At 64.6% G+C, this 17500-nt stretch overlaps 6 protein-coding genes across 6 annotated transcripts in view; 3 read left to right on the forward strand and 3 right to left on the reverse strand.

Moving 5' to 3' along the window:
* Positions 1–2498: 2498 nt before the first annotated feature.
* Positions 2499–2951, forward strand: MNEG_3249 (hypothetical protein; the record flags this gene model as incomplete). The annotated part of the gene is made up of 1 exon (XM_014048267.1): positions 2499–2951. One exon carries the CDS (start codon positions 2499–2501, stop codon positions 2949–2951), a length of 453 nt encoding a protein of 150 aa, XP_013903721.1.
* A 1152-nt stretch (positions 2952–4103) lies between these two features.
* MNEG_3250 (hypothetical protein) lies at positions 4104–4430 on the reverse strand (the record flags this gene model as incomplete). The annotated part of the gene is made up of 1 exon (XM_014048268.1): positions 4104–4430. One exon carries the CDS (start codon positions 4428–4430, stop codon positions 4104–4106), a length of 327 nt encoding a protein of 108 aa, XP_013903722.1.
* Positions 4431–6407: 1977 nt separating this feature from the next.
* MNEG_3251 (hypothetical protein) lies at positions 6408–8905 on the forward strand (the record flags this gene model as incomplete). The annotated part of the gene is made up of 2 exons (XM_014048269.1): positions 6408–6988; positions 7210–8905. 2 exons carry the CDS (start codon positions 6408–6410, stop codon positions 8903–8905), a joined length of 2277 nt encoding a protein of 758 aa, XP_013903723.1.
* Positions 8906–9219: 314 nt separating this feature from the next.
* On the reverse strand, positions 9220–11688 carry MNEG_3252 (hypothetical protein; the record flags this gene model as incomplete). The annotated part of the gene is made up of 5 exons (XM_014048270.1): positions 9220–10029; positions 10271–10359; positions 10609–10765; positions 10944–11018; positions 11281–11688. The coding sequence occupies 5 exons, from the start codon at positions 11686–11688 to the stop codon at positions 9220–9222; spliced, it is 1539 nt and encodes a 512-aa protein (XP_013903724.1).
* A 2747-nt stretch (positions 11689–14435) lies between these two features.
* Positions 14436–15858, forward strand: MNEG_3253 (serine O-acetyltransferase; the record flags this gene model as incomplete). The annotated part of the gene is made up of 3 exons (XM_014048271.1): positions 14436–14520; positions 14756–14853; positions 15118–15858. The coding sequence occupies 3 exons, from the start codon at positions 14436–14438 to the stop codon at positions 15856–15858; spliced, it is 924 nt and encodes a 307-aa protein (XP_013903725.1).
* Positions 15859–17306: 1448 nt separating this feature from the next.
* The window catches only part of MNEG_3254 (hypothetical protein), a gene marked incomplete at both ends in the record, with an annotated part of 1968 nt that continues 1774 nt past the window's right edge, over positions 17307–17500 (reverse strand). The window contains one exon of the mRNA XM_014048272.1: positions 17307–17500. This exon is cut by the window's right edge and continues 821 nt beyond it. Coding sequence (XP_013903726.1) covers positions 17307–17500 — 194 coding nt within the window.

A 17500-nucleotide genomic window follows, 5' to 3' on the forward strand; every position in this document is an offset into this window, starting at 1 on the left:
GGGTGGGAGTGGGGGTCGGGCGTGGTTGGTGGCCCGAGCACAAGGGTGCATGGGGCATGCATGTGTCGGGGGGTGCTGCCGCTGACCCATTGCAACACCGGCACTGGGTTCAGTGGGTGTGGTCATCGAGTGGATGGGAGGGGTGGGCGGCCTGGCGCACATGGGGGGAGCGCGCTGCACTAACAGCCATGCAGCCGCGGGCCGCTTGGCCTCGAAAGATGATGACTTTTGATCTTCGCAGGGTTGGCGACCAACCAGACCTCCCAGTTAGAGGGCAGATGGTGTCAAAAACCAAGGCTGGTCAGTCCGCAGCGGCGTAACAATCCACAGCCTGCAGATTGCGTGCACATGCGCTCAACGCGCAGCCCGCGCCACTCACCTCTGCGGTGTCGATCAGGTTGACACCCGCCTCTGCCGCAAAGGACAGCATGCGGTGCGCCTCCGCCTCGTCCGTCTGCTCCCCAAACGTCATCGTCCCGAGGGTCACATTCGACACTTCCAGGTCGGACCCACCCAGCGGCTGCCGCTGTATTTGTTTGGGCGAAAGGCATGAGACAGGTGGTTAGGGCAGGCAGGCACACACCTGGCTAGCGTACAAGCACACAGCCATAAATCAATGCCACCCCGATTGCCCGTTGCATTGGGTGTTTACCGTGATTGAAACGTCTGCGTCGGTCGCCACTGCCGCGCGACAAACGCGCTTACACCGTCGGCGGCCATTGCTGCACGCGCCATCGCGAGCAGCGAGTGCTACGTATCTGGCAGGCTGTTGCGTGGGCCCACGACACCGCGATTTTATTTGCTGTTGGGGCTGCATCATTCTCAGTTCCCGGTGAGGTGGAGAGATGGTTCGCAGGACCTCCTCGCGTGTGACGCACCGTAAGGCGAGAAATGGATCCCTAAATGTTGCATAAAAATTGAAATCCAACCAGTCCGAGTGGTCACGCCTTGATCTTACGCGAAACGTTCTCAAGCATGACAGCACCCCGCCTGCGATCTTACGAGTGGGGACCCAAACGACAGCTTGAGCGGTTGATCAGAGCCACATACAATGCGTCAGGGCTTTTACGCATATCGCAGGCATCGGCCGGTGCGCATCCCGCCGTTCCAAAATCACGACGGCGGCGAAGCCAGGTGAGCTCAGCTGGATGTCAAGCTGCCACGATATGCGACTTCGCCCCTGCGGCTGATGACGTTGAAAAGATACTGTAAATTACATGTAAATTACAGAGGATGCCATCAACATGTTCATTTGCCAGAGGAGTCTGATGAGCAACCTGAACACCAAACATGGACCAACATCCATCTCCTGGATGACGCCACCATGCAAGAGCATGTTGATGCAATTTGAGCAGAATGTCTTTGTGCTGTAAGATGTACGGATGCTACGCCGTTGTCCGCCGTGCAGGTGGCCATGCATCGGTGCAGTCAACCCAGTACGTCAGTGCTCCCTGGCCAGAACCGCGACAGCTGCCGGCAGGACACCCGCTGCCCACCGCCAAATGCGACTGCTAAGTTTTTCACGTTCACCGTTACCGTGCAATCACTACAAAAAATGGCTCACACGAAACGCTGCATGCAGATTACTGAACGCGATCTGCGGGATACCTGTTCGTTGCTGGAAGTGGCTTCTGTGAGGCAACGTTGAGCGTACTATGCGACTCTGTACCTATCGGCGCGTGACTGCATTCAGCAAGGGCAGTGCCCAAGCAGCATGTTGGCAATTCAAGCTTGTGTGCAGTGTGCCCAGGGCGCTGCGCCGCTGCTGGCACCTGCAGGCGGCACGAGAAGAGTTCATGGCCTGGCTCGAGGCCAATCCCTTACCAGGCACAGGGACGGCTCCCACGAGCTCTTGGCCAGCAGCACCAGTGGCGGACCCAGGCGTCCGTCAGCCATGCGAGCGGGCCGCCTTCCCAGCCGCCGAGGCGCTCGAGCGGCTGGAGGCGCTCAGCAACCAGTACCCCAGGTGTGTGCTGCAGCGCCGCGCTGGTGCCGTCTCTTGCTTCTGCTTTTAGCCTCAACCGATGTCCCGGCTGCCTGCAGGTTGCCTGAGGATTTTAGATCATTCACACCCTCCTCCCTCGGACAGCACCTGCTTGCGTGCGCTTCACGCTCTTGGCACCCATGGCACTGCCGCCCGCCCGGCCTACCCCAGGGCCATCTGGCGGCAGGAGGTGCACGCATGGTGCACAGCTGACGCCACGGGGCGCCTAGCCCTCGAGCTGCGCCTACCGCGCATCGTGCCGGCTCCTCTTCAGGGCACCCTTGGCCCGCAGCAACACCTGGCGCAGCTGGTCAGCGGAATTCCTCTGCAGCGCAGCCAGCGTAAAATTATCGCGCACACAGGGCAGCACGTGGAAGGCCCCTGTTGGTCAAAGGCAGAAGCAGCAGCAGAAGTAGCAGCAGCAGAGGGTTTCCAGCCGTGGCGCGTACCACTTTTGGAATCAGGGATGCCGGACAACGAATTGCACCCTGGGTTGGCGCTTGGCGAAATAGAAATGGCGGAGCTTGAAGATTTGGATGACGACGAGACAGCTTGGGATGCCGAGGATGCATCACAGCTGGCAGAGCTGCGGGCCGCATCCCTCGCCAGCTGCCACGGCGGCAGCGGTGGTGGCATCAGGGGCTCGTACGTGGGGTCTGTGCTGCTGGTGCTGCTGTCCGCGGACTCGGCAGCACTCGGGCTGTGGCGAGGCGGCGAGCTGCTGCGGCACAAGGTGCTCACCGGCTACACTGTACGCCGCAGCCAGGGCGGCGCGCAGGCTGCATTTGAAGCGCGCGGTGGGCGCGGGCGCACGGCAGGGAGTGCGCTGCGTCGGAGCGAGACGCGGCGGCTGTGGCAGCGGACGGCGGCGCGGCTGGACGCGTGGCGAGACGACATCAAGGAATGTCACACTTTGTTTCAGAGCGGTGCTGTCCGCAACTGGGGCCTGCTGTACTCCGCTACGTGAGTGTTGTGCGGGCCCTCCCCCCTCCTCCAGGTGTTGCAAGTGCTGAGCCTGTCAGGCCCTCTGTTCCTGGTGGTGATCTTGGCAGTACCTGTACGGCTTGCTTTGTGTCCCAGAGTTTCACAGTTCCCACCCAGCATTGCCCAAGCGCCCCTGCGGACCCCAATCAATCCACCCTTGTTGCAGGAAGCCTCCTCCGCCGGTGGACCGCCGCGACCCGCGTTGGCAGCGGCTGGGCCTGAGTGTCCCGAGGCCGCGCTTCAAGGCGTTGTTGGCCGCGTACAGGGGGTTGGCCTTCGGAGAATGCAGGGAATATGACATACACAGCTGAGCTCATGCTTTGATGGCCACTGCTCAGGCCCCAGAGTCCGCACGCTGACCTCAATCAATCTGAATGATTTTGCATTGGCATATGTTCAGCGTCCCTGCCCTCATTTTTTGTGCATGCACAGCTCAATTTGTGTATGCGTTGCACTTTCAACTGCGCTGCTGAACGCCAACCCTTTACTCGTTCTTTGTTAGTCAACTGGCACCTTCGTTTCGTTCTTGCAAATATGACTTGCGGCGTATGCGCAGCACCTTATGCATGCTCGAGTCGTCGACTTGCCCCTCAACTCTGTAAGCCACTTGCTTGTGCTGGTGTGTGTTGTTAGATTCAGGCTTTTGCCATTGCGTTGGGCTCACCACCACTGCCGTGGCGTCCTCCTGCTGCCAGTGTATGCTTTTCGCGCCGCAGACGCGCACTCAGGTGCCGGCTGCGCCAACCAACCCGCAGCATAGCTGGCAGCTGTAAAACAATGCTGCCGTGCACCGCCTACACCTGCCCGAAATCAGGTGCTGCCAGTCGACGCCGCAACATTGCACATCACCCCTGCGCCAGGTAATGCTGCAGCCTGCTGCCCGGCCAATACTCCTGTCCCTTGTGTCTTGCTGCTGCAAAAGCTGTTTCTGTTGCTGCAGCTAGGTCTGGCATCCATGCCACTGATCAGCCACGCCTCCCAGCGCACCGTTGCTGTGCTGCGCGTCCGGCTGTGCTCTCGCTCCAGCAGCCGCCACTGTAATCGCTCACGAGGTGGGCTGCCCTGGTGACCCACAAGACACCATAGGATCGACACATTACAGGCCGCCGTGGGGCCGCAGCGGCCCAAGCTCGCCTCACACCCGGCTGGGGTAGAGCATCACGCGCACCGACGCGCCGAGGCTCTTCGGGGGCAGGTTCTTCCTGAACTTTGAGCGCACGGTGCCGCCGCTGCCGTGGGCGCGCGTGACCTTGCCCCAGATGACCCGCAGCTTGGATCCCTGCTTCTCGGTGTGGGCGCGGTAGATGTAGGCGATGCGCTTGCCCAGGTAGAAGTCCAGCTCCTTCTTGGACGCCACGCCGTCGATCTTGATGAGCGCCGTGTGGTTGTGCTGGTTAGCCTTGGCCCGCTTGTAGCCCAGGATTTGGCCCTTCACGAACAGCCGCACGGTCTCGCCCCCCATGTTGGCTTGCTGCAAGCGCGGGAGGAGTGCAGCGGGGGCAGCAGCGATACGATGGGTGCAGAGGCAAGGGCGAAACAACGTCCAGGGGCGGGTGCAGCTGTACCAACAGCTAAAAGGAACTCGCGGCTGCTTGTTGCCACGGCCAGCAGCCACTGAGCTTGCAAGTCGGCCCGTGCAGCAGCCACTCCGCGGGATGCTGCTGGCTGCGCGTGCTCCTCTGGACGTCCCGCACCTTGGCCTTAAGAGCGCTGGTATCAAGGCTGGCAACGAAGAGGGCGTTGCACGGTCCTGCTGTGAGCTTTGTGCTTTGGCATTACAGTGCCTGCCTAGCTTCGGGCCCGGCTTCTGTTATGTTGTGCATGCGGTGAGCCGAGAAAGCATATATACGTTGGACCTGATAGCGGATGGCAGGAAACCGAGCCAGAGCAAGGTGCAGTGTCTTGCTGCCCAGATCAGCGTTGCGGTGGTGCGCTGCGCGCGGCGCTCGGCTCCGCTCTGCGCCATGGGTCCATTAGTAACAGGCTTGGGCGGCATCTTGAGGCTAGTCTCAATTATACAAAACCGTGCTTCATACAGCCGGGCTTGACATGACCGCATTGCTGACGAGCCGCGGCGTGACCAGCGACTGGTGCAGGCCCATTGAGCCATCGTGCACCCCGCGGCAGTGGCCAAGGCTGCTGCGGCCGCGCGGAGCACGGCGGTCCTGCAGCGCGGGAACGTCGCGCGCCTCGCCAGCGCCGGGCCCGGCCTCCAGCCCCGGGCCCGCCCCACCGCCCTCGCCCTCGGACCCGACCACGCCGCCCGTGCCGCGGGTGGGCGCGGCCGAGCCTTTGCTGTGGAGGGGCGCCGAACTGCACCGCGATGAGTTTGCTTGGATCTGGCGGCAGGGATTTGAGGATTCAGAGGTGCTGCAATACCTCAGCGAAGAGAACAGGTGGGCGCCGCGGCAGCTGCCGAGCGCCGCAGAGGCGCATCCACACGCGCGCAGCCCGCGTGCGCTGCGCATGCATCGCCATGCGGCGCCTGCGCTGGCGGTGACGCTTCAGGCCTGGCGCACACACACACCAGCGCATGTGGGGTGCATCAAACTCCATGCGGCATACTCCCGGACACGCCCGGCTGCACAATGCCGGCTCCCTTGACGCTGACTGGCGCAGGTACGCCGCCGCCGCGATGGCGCACACCAAGCCCCTGCAACGCCGCCTGCAGGCGCTGCTGCAAGAGTGGCGCCTGCATTCGGCGATGAAGGAGGCTGCTGCTGCGGCTGCTGCTAACGACGATTATGATGACGTTATCGAAAGCGGTACTGAAGGCCTCCTTGAGCTGCGTCAACAGGCGCAGCCCAGCAGCGACTCAGGCACAAGCCACGGGCCTGCAGCCGTCGGCGCCGTCACCCCTGGTGCGGCCGCCGCTCCGGACCTGATCAGCAGCTGCGGCCGCATCAGCCCGGCCACCACCTTGATGGCGTGGCGCCCGACGCGCGGATATGGCCCCAGGGGGCGTGCAATAGGTCGCCACATTTACTGGACGGAGCGGCAGCCGGGGTCTGCTTTGAGAGTCCATTACCGGCGGGCGCTCGGCGGCGTCACAGGGCCTGGCAAATGCACCGGTGGCAGCGGGGCCGCGACCCTTGCGGCGGTGGAGCTGGTTCTAGACGAGCGCAAGGCTGCTGGCAGCGCCGGGGAGGGCCATTACACCCTTCACAGCCTGGATGTTTCGCCAGCAGGCGACCTTGTCGCTGTAGTGGAGCGGCGCATGACCGGTGGCCCGCTCGAGCTGCGCGTGGTGCGCATCGGAGGGGGCCGGGAGCAGCTTGCCGCAGTCAGCCCTGTGGCAGGGCCGGCGGTTTGGGCCTCCTTTGCACCTGTTTTGGCCGACAGTGTGAGCACTAGGAGCAGCAGCAGCAGCAGCAGCAGCAATAGTAGCAGCATTTTGACACCGGGTGCGCCGCCCTCTGTGGCGCCTGGAGATAGCGAGATGAACGACTGGGGACCGGAGGGAAGTGAGCAGCGGCAGCAGCCACAGCAGCCACAGCAGCAGCAGCAGCAGCAGCAGCAGCACCTGCTGTACCTCTGCGCGGGTGAGATGGACGTGCGGGCGCTCTCGTTCACCACTGAGGGCAGCAACAACGCTGGTCCGCCTGCAGCATTGCAGCAGCCTATTGTGCCGCAGCAGCAGCACGGCACACTTGTGTACAGCGATCCCTGGGGCGTGCGCGCGTGCCTGTGGCGCAGCGCGCCCATCGGCCAAGGCGACGGCGGGGGCACGTGGGTGGTCTTTGTGGCGGGCCTAGCACCCGACAACACCCCTGTGGAGGTGCGCTGCCTGCCGCCCGGCGGCGACCCGCTCCGGGGCATCGTGCGCCGCTGTGGCGGCGGCGGCAGCGGCGGCGGCAGCGACGACGAGGCCTCTCGAACCATGGCAGGGGGGGAGGCCAGGGTCAGCCTGGCCGCTGCTCATGGCCTGGCAGCTTCTGGCAGTGGCTGGGTTGGGGTTCTGCCCGTTGACTCAGCGGCCCGGATGGCAGTGAGCTCCTGGGGCGGCTGGCTCTTTGCTCGGTGGGTAGCCTTCCTTATGGTGGGGTTGGATTTGGTATGCCAGGGAAGAACGGTCTGCTGATTGGTACCACATGGCGCATGTGTGCCCCTCACTTGTCAACAAAGCCAGTGAGCCTGGTCAACTGTGCATCCCCACCCCAATTCGACTGCAGGCAGTGGTCAGGCACAAGCCCAGGCGGCACCCTGTCAGTGTCCCGGATGCCGTGGTCCCCTCCCAGCAGTGGCGGCGGTGGCAGCATCAGCAGCGGCGGCAGCGGCAGCGCCTGCGCGGCGGACCGCCTTCCCTGGCAGCGCCTGCTGTCCGCAGAGCCCGGCTGCCGCTTCGAGGCGCTTCTCCTGCCTCCGGAAGCAAGCGGCACAGGTGCTGGCGACGGCGCGCTGGCGCCGCGCGAGGTGCTGCTGCTCTGCCGGCTGCTGGACGCTGAAGGCGGCTGCAGTGAGCGCCTGGTGGCGCGCCTGCTGCATCTTCAGCTCGCTGAGGACGCCAGCTGCGGCGGTAGCGGCATCGGTGATGGCAGCTGTGCAGCGGGCGGAGTTTCGCTGCGGGTGGCGGCAGAGTACGAAGTGCCTCTGCCTGACGTCTCGTGTGTACTGCGTGGCGTGACCTGGGAGTGGATGGGCGTCAACGGTTGGACAGTGCCACAGCTCCAGAAGCAACAGGTTCTGCAGGGGCAACAGGAGCTGCAGAAGCAGCAAAAGCAGCAGGAGCAGCAGGAGCAGCAGCAGCCGCTGGGGCAGCTTCTGATGAGCTTCTCGTCCCTCGTCACGCCGCCCTCTCAGCTGCTGCTCGACCTGGCGGCCGGCGCCACAGCGCGGCTGCTGCTGGGCGGCGCCGCTGCGGCGGTGGCCGCCCACCCTGCGTTTGACCGCACGCGGTACCGCCTCGCCACAACCTCGGCCGCCGCGCACGACGGCACCCGGGTGCCCATCACCATCGCTTGGCACGAAGCAAAGCGCGCGGCGCTGCAGGCAGGGCTGTGCAGCGAGGACGGGCGCGGCGGCGGGCCGCCGCTGGTGCTGCATGCCTACGGCAGCTTCGGGCTCCCCGAGGCTGAGGCGGCCTTCGATGAGTCGAGGCTGCTGCTCATGCAACTGGGCTTCGCCGTGGCCATCGCGCACGTCCGAGGCGGCGGCTGGCTGGGCCGCGCTTGGGCTGAGGCAGGGCGCGGCGCGGCGCGCAAGGCGCGGGTGTCGGTCGCTGACCTGTCGGCGGCCGCCGACATGCTGGTCGCGCGCGGTGCGTGCGCGCGCGGCCGCCTGGCGCTGGCCGGCGCGAGCGCGGGCGGCTGGCTGGTCGGCGGCGCGCTGGCTGCGAGGCCGGGGCTGGCTGCGGCGGCGGTGCTGACTGTGCCGTGCCTGGACCCCCTTGAGGCCCTGGTGCGGCACAAGCAGGGTAGCCTAGAATGGATCGGCGCAGAGGAGCACGGCGGCGGGGCGGGGGGCAATGGTGATGGTGATGGCGACCGCGATAGCGATAGCGACAGCGCGGCGGCGGCGGTGGCGGCGCTGGCGGGGTGGTCGCCGTATCAACACCTAGAGGCCCTCGCGGCAGCGGGGATACCGGCGCCGGGAGCCACGGAGGGCGGCGACTTGCCGGGGCCGCCGCACCTGCTGCTGCGCGCCGCGCTGCACGACCGCGACGTCGGCTTCTGGGACGCCGCGAAGGCCACCGCGCGCCTGCGTCGCCTGCGCGCCGCCGCGGCCGGCGACGGGCGGGGCCCGCGTGCTGCAGAGCCGATGCTGCTGCTGCGGACAGTGCCAGGCAGCCACGGCGCGTACGAGGGGGACACAAAAGAGGCGGCCCTGGGGGCGGCGTTCCTGGTCGAGGCGCTGGCGGGGCAGGGGCAGCTGCTGGCCGCGCTAAGCGCCGGGGCTGCGGAGGGTGACGGCGGCTGGGGGGTGGTGGATTGGTTGTAGAGGTGTTGCGGGTGCCCTCTGCACTCCCGGTTTACCAATGCAGGCACTGCATTGTTATCATCACCATTGTCAGTGGCAGCAGTAGCAGCAGATGCCGCTGCTGCGGCTCAACAGCTGCTCGACAGCTGCTGTTTTGTCGCATCATCACACACATTTGCACACTACTACACAAATGTCTGAAACTCCAGCCACCAAAAATCAATTGATTAGCAACCGCACACCACAGCAGTTGCTGCCAGGACGTGCTTCAAGCGTGTAACGAACATTTGTCGATGGTCAAATGCATCCTGCGGCTGCAACCCAGCAATCCTGCCCTAATCCTCGTCATCGTCAGAAATGACCGCGCGCCGCCGCTTCGCCTTGGCACTTGGCGTGCCCGCCGCAGCTGCCTCCACACCCGCCGCGCCCGTGGCCGACGCGCCGCCAGCTGTGGGCCCGGCCTCCGCCTCGTCGTCCTCATCTTCAAACAGCTCCCTCAGCTGCTGCTCCTGAAGCTGCCGCGCAGCTGACTGCGGCGCCTCAGCCCCGTCTCCCTGCGCCACGTCATCCTCCAGCAGGGCGTCCTCCTCCGCCGCCCGCTGCTCCCCCGACACGTCTGCCGCCACCGCCCCCGACGCCGCGGCCGCGCGGAGACGCCCTGACGGCTGCCGCCCGCCGCGCGCGATCTGCAAAGCCGGCCGCGGCGCGGCCGCCGTCGCGCGGGCCGGCTCGAAATCGTCGTCGTCATCGTCGTCCCACGATGCCAGCCGCGCAGCGCTGCTGCCCAGCACCGGCTCGGCCCCTGCTTCGTCCTCCTCCGGCCCTGGTGGCGGGGCCCTCGGCTGGACGGGCTGGGCTGCCCCCCCGGTCCGCTTGAGCTGCAGGGGGAGTCGAACCTTGGGCGCCGCGCCACCGGCGGGGGCCTGCTGCTGTGGCTCAAGCGCCTGCTGCTGCTGCTGCTGCTGCTCCTGCTGCTGCTGCTGCTGCTGCAGCAGCTTTTCCTTCTGCTGCTGCCGCAGGAGCTTGGCCGCGTCCTTGTTCCCTGCGAGCGCCTGCAGCGACAGCCGCGACACCGCCTCCCTCTGACCCACTGGCTGCACAGGGTGCTTGCCGGCGCGCCGCTCGGGCTGCTGCTGAGCGCGCTGCTGCGGGGCGTGCACGGCGCGCGGAAGAGGGGCTGAACGAATGAGTACAGTGGAAGGACCCGTGCAATCAGATGCAGTGCATTTGCACATGTGCGCGTTCAATTTTGTGGCGCCTGCACATGTATGGGCATAACTGCAGAGACAATGTGGGGGCATGGCCAATGGCTTCACGACAGTTGACCAATCCCCACCTGCCGCAACCCCCATCAACACACACACACACACACACACACACACACACCTGGGCACGCGGCGGCGCCTCGGCCGCCCGTGCTGGGCGGAATGCGGCGTCTTCCCCTGTGCTGGTGCCGCGCCGCGCAAGCATTGAGCCTGCGGAGCCGCGAAGCATCGCGTGCGCACGAACCGCGCGGGGTGGGTCAGAGCGCTGACGACGGGTCGTGACGACGAGCAGGTTGAAGCCAGGACACGGCCTGGAGTAATGGCAACACCAAAAACATCCAAGCTTCACATTGCGGCAAAAAGGAACTTGCCCCGGCGTGCGACCGCTGCGTTGGAAAGCAATCGCCCCTTTGGCTTTGTGCCAGCCCCAGTCGTGCAGAGGGCTGCGACTCATCCCACCTTGCCGCGGCAGCCCTTTGGGGCTGAGCGGGCCCGGCGCCCGGGCGCGCACGCGCAGGGCGGGCACCTCCCCGGGCGCTCTGGGGGTGAAGTGGTGGTGCTGCCGCTGCTGCTGCGCCGCCGCAGCCTCGGCGTTTGACGGCGCCAGGTACAACTCCTGCGGCAGTTGGCGTTTGGTGGGGAGGGGCTGGGAGTGGTTGGGGGCGCATGCCACCGCGGCCGGGCCTGCAGCCACAGAGACACCCGAGAGGACTGGATACGAGCAGCGATATGCTCTGCAGTCGCAGGCACCAACAGCAGACCCCACACCCACCCCTGGTCGCGCCGCGCCGCACCTCAAGAGGGGGGTACAGGTGCGCGTTGGTGCAGCCGGCCGCGAGCTCCCGCAGCCGCGCCACGGTCGCGTTCACCTGCGGGGTGGCTCAAGAAGGCGCAAAGGATGGCAAACCTGGTCCGCGCGGCTGTGCAGGGGCGGCGGCGGCGGCGCTGCTTCTAGCGGGGGCATGGCTCGTTGCGCGGCGCGGCGACGGCTCCTGCAATCTGCGGCTGGCCGAACCGGCGCTCTTCGCTGCTCAGCTGCTCCTCTTGCTGTCTCCAATGCGGCCCGTGGGCCCCCGTCCAATGCATCCCGCCGCCCTCCCTTTGCGCCAGCTTTTCAGGGAGCCTGCCCACCTTGGGGTTGGCAGCGCACACCGCACCGAGGTCCAGCCGTCCATCAAAGTCCCCCGCGGCAGCGCCCAGCACCTTGACCCACGCATCGTCGTCCGCCAGGGCCATGTCCCCCAGCCGTCGCAGCTGCGCCGCGAGCTGGCTGCCGCCGCCCGGTTGCTGCTGCTGCGACTGCAAGCCGCCAGTCTCGGCGCCAGCCGCAGCCGCAGCCGCGGCGCCACGCGGCTGCTGGCGGGACGCGGCCATTAGGCAGGAGAGAATGAGGCGCGCCTTGACCAAGGGGTCGAGGGATTCGAACGCGTCTGTTGACAGCTGGGCAAGGAGCTCCGGCTTGGGCTGGAACCGGTCCGCGCTCCAGTCGTCGCCCAGGCGCGAGGACAGCAGGTACCCCAGGTTGGGAGCGGGGTCCATGGCAGGGGCGCCCGCCCTGGGCAGGGGCGCCCGCCGTCCTTGGCTGCTGCTGTTGTTGCAGCGGCCGCGGGGCCACTGCGGATGCCGCACGTGCGTCGCTTGCAGGCGCCGCCCCCGCAGCGCAGCAGATGATGCCTGCCGGAGGAAAGCAATCACGGATACTTTTGCAACGGATTACAACTCAAATGATTTTAGACACATCCGCCGCTATTGAGGGCAGCACCACCCCTAGAATTGATCCACACTGTGCAAGCCCACGTACGTGATCTGACGAAGCACGCTTGTAAAACACTTCAGACCTTCAAAAACCGCATTTATGGGGCACAATGTTACACGGTTGCTGCCGTTGTCGCGGCGGCCATGTCTCGGATAAGCAGTCACTGCGCCTCACCGGCAGTACAGTTGCCAGTGTGTCATATGTAGGCAAGGTGCCGTTGAGCTGGCATCCTTCGTGAGTTGATTTCTTTTCGACGACGATTTTTGCACATTTCTACGGTCTTGAAGGGCACAAGCCGACAGTTTCGGTTATGGTGCGCGGGCCGGTGCGCCCTGCCCGCACCCGCGCCCCAGCGGAACCCGGCGCGCGCGTTGCCCCGAACCCAAACGGCGACAGATTGTGAGCGGCCGGGGGGCCAGGCGGTGGGGCGCACCCGAAGTTGACAAACATCCCTGTATGGTAACAACTGCACTACACCTGTAGAGGCGACGATGAGCGGCCCCGCTCCAACCACATCCCCTTGCACTCGGTCACCATGGTTGGCTGGCTGGCTGCAACGGCACCAGCAGGAACCAGCATCGTCATGGCTAGGGCCTCCTGGGCGCCAGTGCGTGGAATGACAGCCTGGCTTCACTTGCACGGGAGTGTGGACTAAACCCATGCATTTGCAGGTCGTGGGACGCCTGCTCGATACCATCACGTGCAGGCGTCCCAGGGGTGGCTCACAGCATGCACTATCGATGCCACCCACTGCGCGGTCACGCATGCCACAGTCTCACAGTGGTGCCTCAGGTACGCCGTTGTGAAAAAGATGGCTCCCAGAGGTTTGCTCGTGCCCAGTTGCCTGTGCCCCCTTGGCAGGGTGACCTGTGCACGCACGGATAGGCAGCCGCGCATGGAACTGCACTTGCATTTGTCTGCTATTGACATGTCCTCTGGCTGGCTTACCATTTGCTCTTGCGTTTGTTGGCTGCGGTCGTGTGCGCGTGGCACGTCCCTTCCTGACGGCAGTGTCGTGGCCCCTGCATGCGCCTTTCTTTCTCTTCGCACAGGTGCCCGGCTTGGCCCGCAGTTTGCATGCATGCCGTTGGAGCAGGACTGTGCGCACTGTGTCCTTGGATACTGTAAAGCCCTGGCCTGGGTCTTTGGTGCTGGCGCTTGACCCCATTATTTAGTGGGTTGCACTACGGCTACTGCACTGGTTCAGTGCGAGGGATTGTATGTGCCAAATGGCCAAGGAGCACGCTATCTGAGTGTTGTGGCAATGCATGGCATCCCGGTGATCGGCGGCGTCTGCCTCTTCGAGGTAGGTTGCTTGTCCTGAGCATATGCATCAGCCAGCATCGCTCTGAGGTATCCATGCTGGCACTGGCCAAATCTCAAGGCAGATCCCAAGAGATGGGCGTTGTTCCAGCTGACAGGGACGCGCCACCCCTGCTAGAATCTGCGCGTGCTTCATGCCGACTAAGTGGTGTAGGCTGTCAGGCCCAAGGGCTGCGGAGCGCTATGAGAAGTCGCCAGCAAAGGCTGACGCCATAATCGGGAAGTCCATCGCCCTCCCCCCCAAAAAACAACCCTGCCCATGACCCAACCATGCGTCCGGCCACGTGTCCCAGCTTATCATGAAAACATGTTCAAGAAAGTGGTACAGGTATGAGTTGCGCCTGCCCAGCGCCCTGATACGGTTGGCCAACCAGTGCCTCGAGAGTGAGAGCCAGCTTCAGGGCAGCAGCGAACAACTTCGAGCCCCCTTTATGTGGCCTGTAATAGACGTCTTCACTTTGCAGCATTACCATCATCGCCTCTCAACAAAGTGAGGACCTGTAGCGCACAGGAGCCGCGAGCACAGGAGCCGTAGCAGTTTGACGGCGCACAAGGCCGGCAGGAGTGAGGGAGCCGTCGTAAACCACTCTTCATCAACTCGAGGACAGATTGGGATGACATATCAGTGACTCCTAACGTTCCCCCGTGCAACAAAACTAGTTCACGCTCGCAAAAACGAATACACAAGCCCATCCATCTTGATTCTCTGCACGAGCACGCAGCACTTGGCGTCCAGCAGCTTGTCACGCCAAGTACACAAGCGCGTTGGTATTTTAGGGATTGTTTAGCTACACAGCGCGTCCTTAGCTCTTGAGACCCGGCACTTCGTCAGGCTCAGTCTTGCCTGCGGGCTTCTTTGCAACAATGCAGCCCACGCGCGGCGCGGGCATCAGGCCTCGTGCCGAGGCTCATTCGTATGCATCCCGCAGCGCCCTTCCGGCAGCCCGCATAGGTGCGCGGGGTGAAAGCGAAGGTGCTTGGACAGGATGCGGGGTATCCGAACCGCTTTGCTGAGGTGATGAACCGGGTCTTGATACACTCTTGCACACTCTCGATCGGCTATCCCATGCCCGCAGCTTCCGGATGCACCCCGGCGGTGCCCGCTGTGGCGGCGTGCGCAGCGGCGGCGCCTGCTGCGCCTTCGCGACGCACGTCGTATCTGACGACCCAGGACCTGGAGTTGGTGCGAACGAGCCTTGCAGCACGAATGGCCATTGAGGCGCCCACGCAGGCTCCTCAGCAGCAGCGGCAGAAGACACGGGAGCAGCAGAGACAGCCGCCGTGCGCGAAAGGTGGGTGTTGCGATGGCGACCGTGGATGATGTAAGCGCTGTGCATGGATTGGCGTTGGCGCAGCGGGCAAGTGCACATTGGGCATCACATTGTTGTTGTCGCACTGCTGCACCCTTTCGCGCGATAGGTGCCATGGCAGCCACTTCGTGTTGGAAGCCGCGCTGTGTGGCTGCGCTCGCACCCGTCCACGTCGCCGGCCCCCCTCACACGCTCCCCTCCATCCCTCGCTGCACAGCAGCCTACCACCCGTCCGAGGGCTGGCGGACGCAGCCGCATCACCTTAGCAAGGAGCAGCTGTGGGAGAGGATCCGGCAGGAGTGCAAGCGTGATGCGGTGAGCAGGGTTTGCTGGTATGGTATGCTGCACTTGTGCCAAGCAAGCTAGGTTCGGTCAACGCGTCTCCGCATTGCGATCGCCAGGCCAGGATTGCGGCGCCACTGCAGGGAAAGGCTTGGCGGGGCCAGGAGCGGCAATCGCACAGCTGAGCTGCTCGGTTCCATGCGAGCGGTCCTCTCACGCGTAGCACGCACAATGCCACCGCGCCGCTGACGCGCGCGCACGCTTGCGCCCCACCTCGGAACGTTGTCCCAACCGCAGGATGACGAGCCCACCCTGGCCAGCTTCCTTTACAGCAGCATCCTGGCCCACAAGAGCTTGGAGCAGGCGCTGGCCTTTGTCCTGGCCAACAAGCTGGCCAGCCCCACCCTCTACAGCACCCAGCTCAAGCAGATTGCGGAGGACGTGTACAGGGAGGACCCCTCGGTCATGGAGGCGGCCATGGCGGACCTGCACGCCGTGCTGGACCGCGACCCGGCCTGCGACCGCTACACCCAGGCGCTGCTGCACTTCAAGGGCTACCAGGCCGTGCAGTCGCACCGCATCGCGCACCACCTGTGGCTCCGCGGGCGGCGCGCACTTGCGCTGATGCTGCAGTCGCGGATCAGCGAGGCGTTCCACGTCGACATCCATCCCGCGGCGCGGGTCGGGCGCGGCATACTGCTCGACCACGCGACGGGCGTGGTCATCGGCGAGACCGCCGCCATCGGGGACAACGTGTCGATGCTGCACCACGTCACACTGGGCGGCAGCGGCATCGGCAGTGGCGTGCGCCACCCGCAGGTCGGGCACGGCGTGCTGCTGGGCGCGGGCGTCACCGTGCTGGGGCCGGTGACGCTGGGCCCTGGCGCCAAGGTGGGCGCGGGCAGCGTCGTGGTGACAGACCTGGAGCCGCACAGCGTCGCCGTCGGCGTGCCGGCGCGCGTCATCAAGCGCGCCGCGGAGTCTGAGCCCTGCGATGATATGGACCAGATCGGGTTTCTGCTGGACTATGTGATCTGACCTGGCGCCGTCGGCGTGTCATCAAGCGCGCCGCGTGGCAACAGCTGAGCGGTGGTAGTGGAAGATTAGTGCGGTTGTACACTAGCGGCTGGGGTTGGAGGCCGCTGGCGGCTGCCCGAGCTGTGTGTGGGCGGGGTACCTGCAGCCTTTATGTGCATCAGTGCCCGGTCCTTCGGGGCATAGCCGCGCGGCGGCTCTTTGGCCGCTTGCATCGAGCATTGAGAGAAGTTTGTGCTGCACGGGCGCTGTGGGGCGTGGGGGCAGCAGGGCTACTGCGCAGCTAGGTGCAGCTGCGCCTTGCCACTAGCCTTTCCTTTGCCCATGCTCTGGTCGGACACTGGGTAGCGCGTCAGAGCCTGTACCGCAAAGGGAATGCATCCAGCCGCCTTTCGTGGCTTTCTTTCACAGGCCTGTTGTGACGTTCCTGGGTTGTCTCTGCGCGACTGTTCTGCGTGCAGTGCTGCCCTGGTCGCCTTTACACTCGCATAGCGCATCTCAGCGGCTGTTGCCGTTGTGCGTGCGCTGGTGCACTGCGAATGCTGGCAAAACGCCCCGTAGCGGGCCCTAGATATGCATCGCGCCCCAACCCCTGGTTGTGGCCTTGGGCAGGGCCCTCCCGCCGCAGCGCGCCACCGCACTTCGTCCGGCCGTGCGCTGTGCTCAACCTCAGGCAGGTTGCCTCGTGAATGTAGCACTGAGCGCAGGCGTCGGCAGTGCACCAGCCGCTGCAGCGTCGGCACTTGATGCGCGCGCTGCGGCACAAGGGCCCCTTTGCATTTGGTTGGTTTTTTCAATGTTACACGTTTGTTTATGTTCAAACTCGCCTCTGTCCTCGGATGTTCCCGGGAAGCACCCCCACCCACCTCTGCACCAGTTGGGCGTGCAGCATTTTTACTGCTGACGCTGCATACTGTTTTCCCTTGCCATGACGCCACGCCTTGCTGTTGCGAGGCGTCTGGGGGTGTCTCGCGCACGCACACTGTCGCCACTGGCCCAGTGTTGCATCCGGCGGGGCCGCAGCGGTGTCCATGTTTGAGGCCTGTTATGGGTTGTCGGAGGGATTGTTGCGTCTGTGCGGAGGTTTTGAGATCTCATGTCTCCAGTGCAGGGGGTCAAAAATCGACCAACTCAACAGGGTATGTGCCTGCCAACAACTGGCCTCACTTTAGATTTCGACCGACACCTGACTCTCTGATTCTCTGTCCAACGCACAGCGCACCCGCCCCGGCATGCTGCCTCGCAAGTCGACGCGTCGTTGTTGCCGTAGTTTGCTTTTTCGCGCCGCACTGGTGCGCATTGTTGAGGTTGTCCGTTGTGAGCATGTAACACATTGCGCTGTGACTGGCCCATCCCTTTGCATTGTACGCTTTTTGGACTTTCTGATTGTGTCAAGACATAATTGGTGGGGACAGTTTGCAGGGGAGCAATCACCCAAGAGCGCTCTATCCCTAGGACAACTCCAGGTAGGCGTCTGAAGCGACTGGCAGCGCCCCAAACGCCCTCGGCGCCGCCGCTTTGATGTCGTCCACCCACTGCCGCAATGGCAGGTAAGGCAACCGCAGCCGCAGTACCTGCTGTGCCTCTTGCTGCTCCTGCCCCGCGTCCAAAAACTCGCCCACGATTCCCAGCCTCGCCGCTGCCC

The sequence above is a fragment of the Monoraphidium neglectum genome (assembly GCF_000611645.1).
Source record: "Monoraphidium neglectum strain SAG 48.87 unplaced genomic scaffold scaffold00400, whole genome shotgun sequence".
NCBI lineage: Eukaryota > Viridiplantae > Chlorophyta > Chlorophyceae > Sphaeropleales > Selenastraceae > Monoraphidium > Monoraphidium neglectum.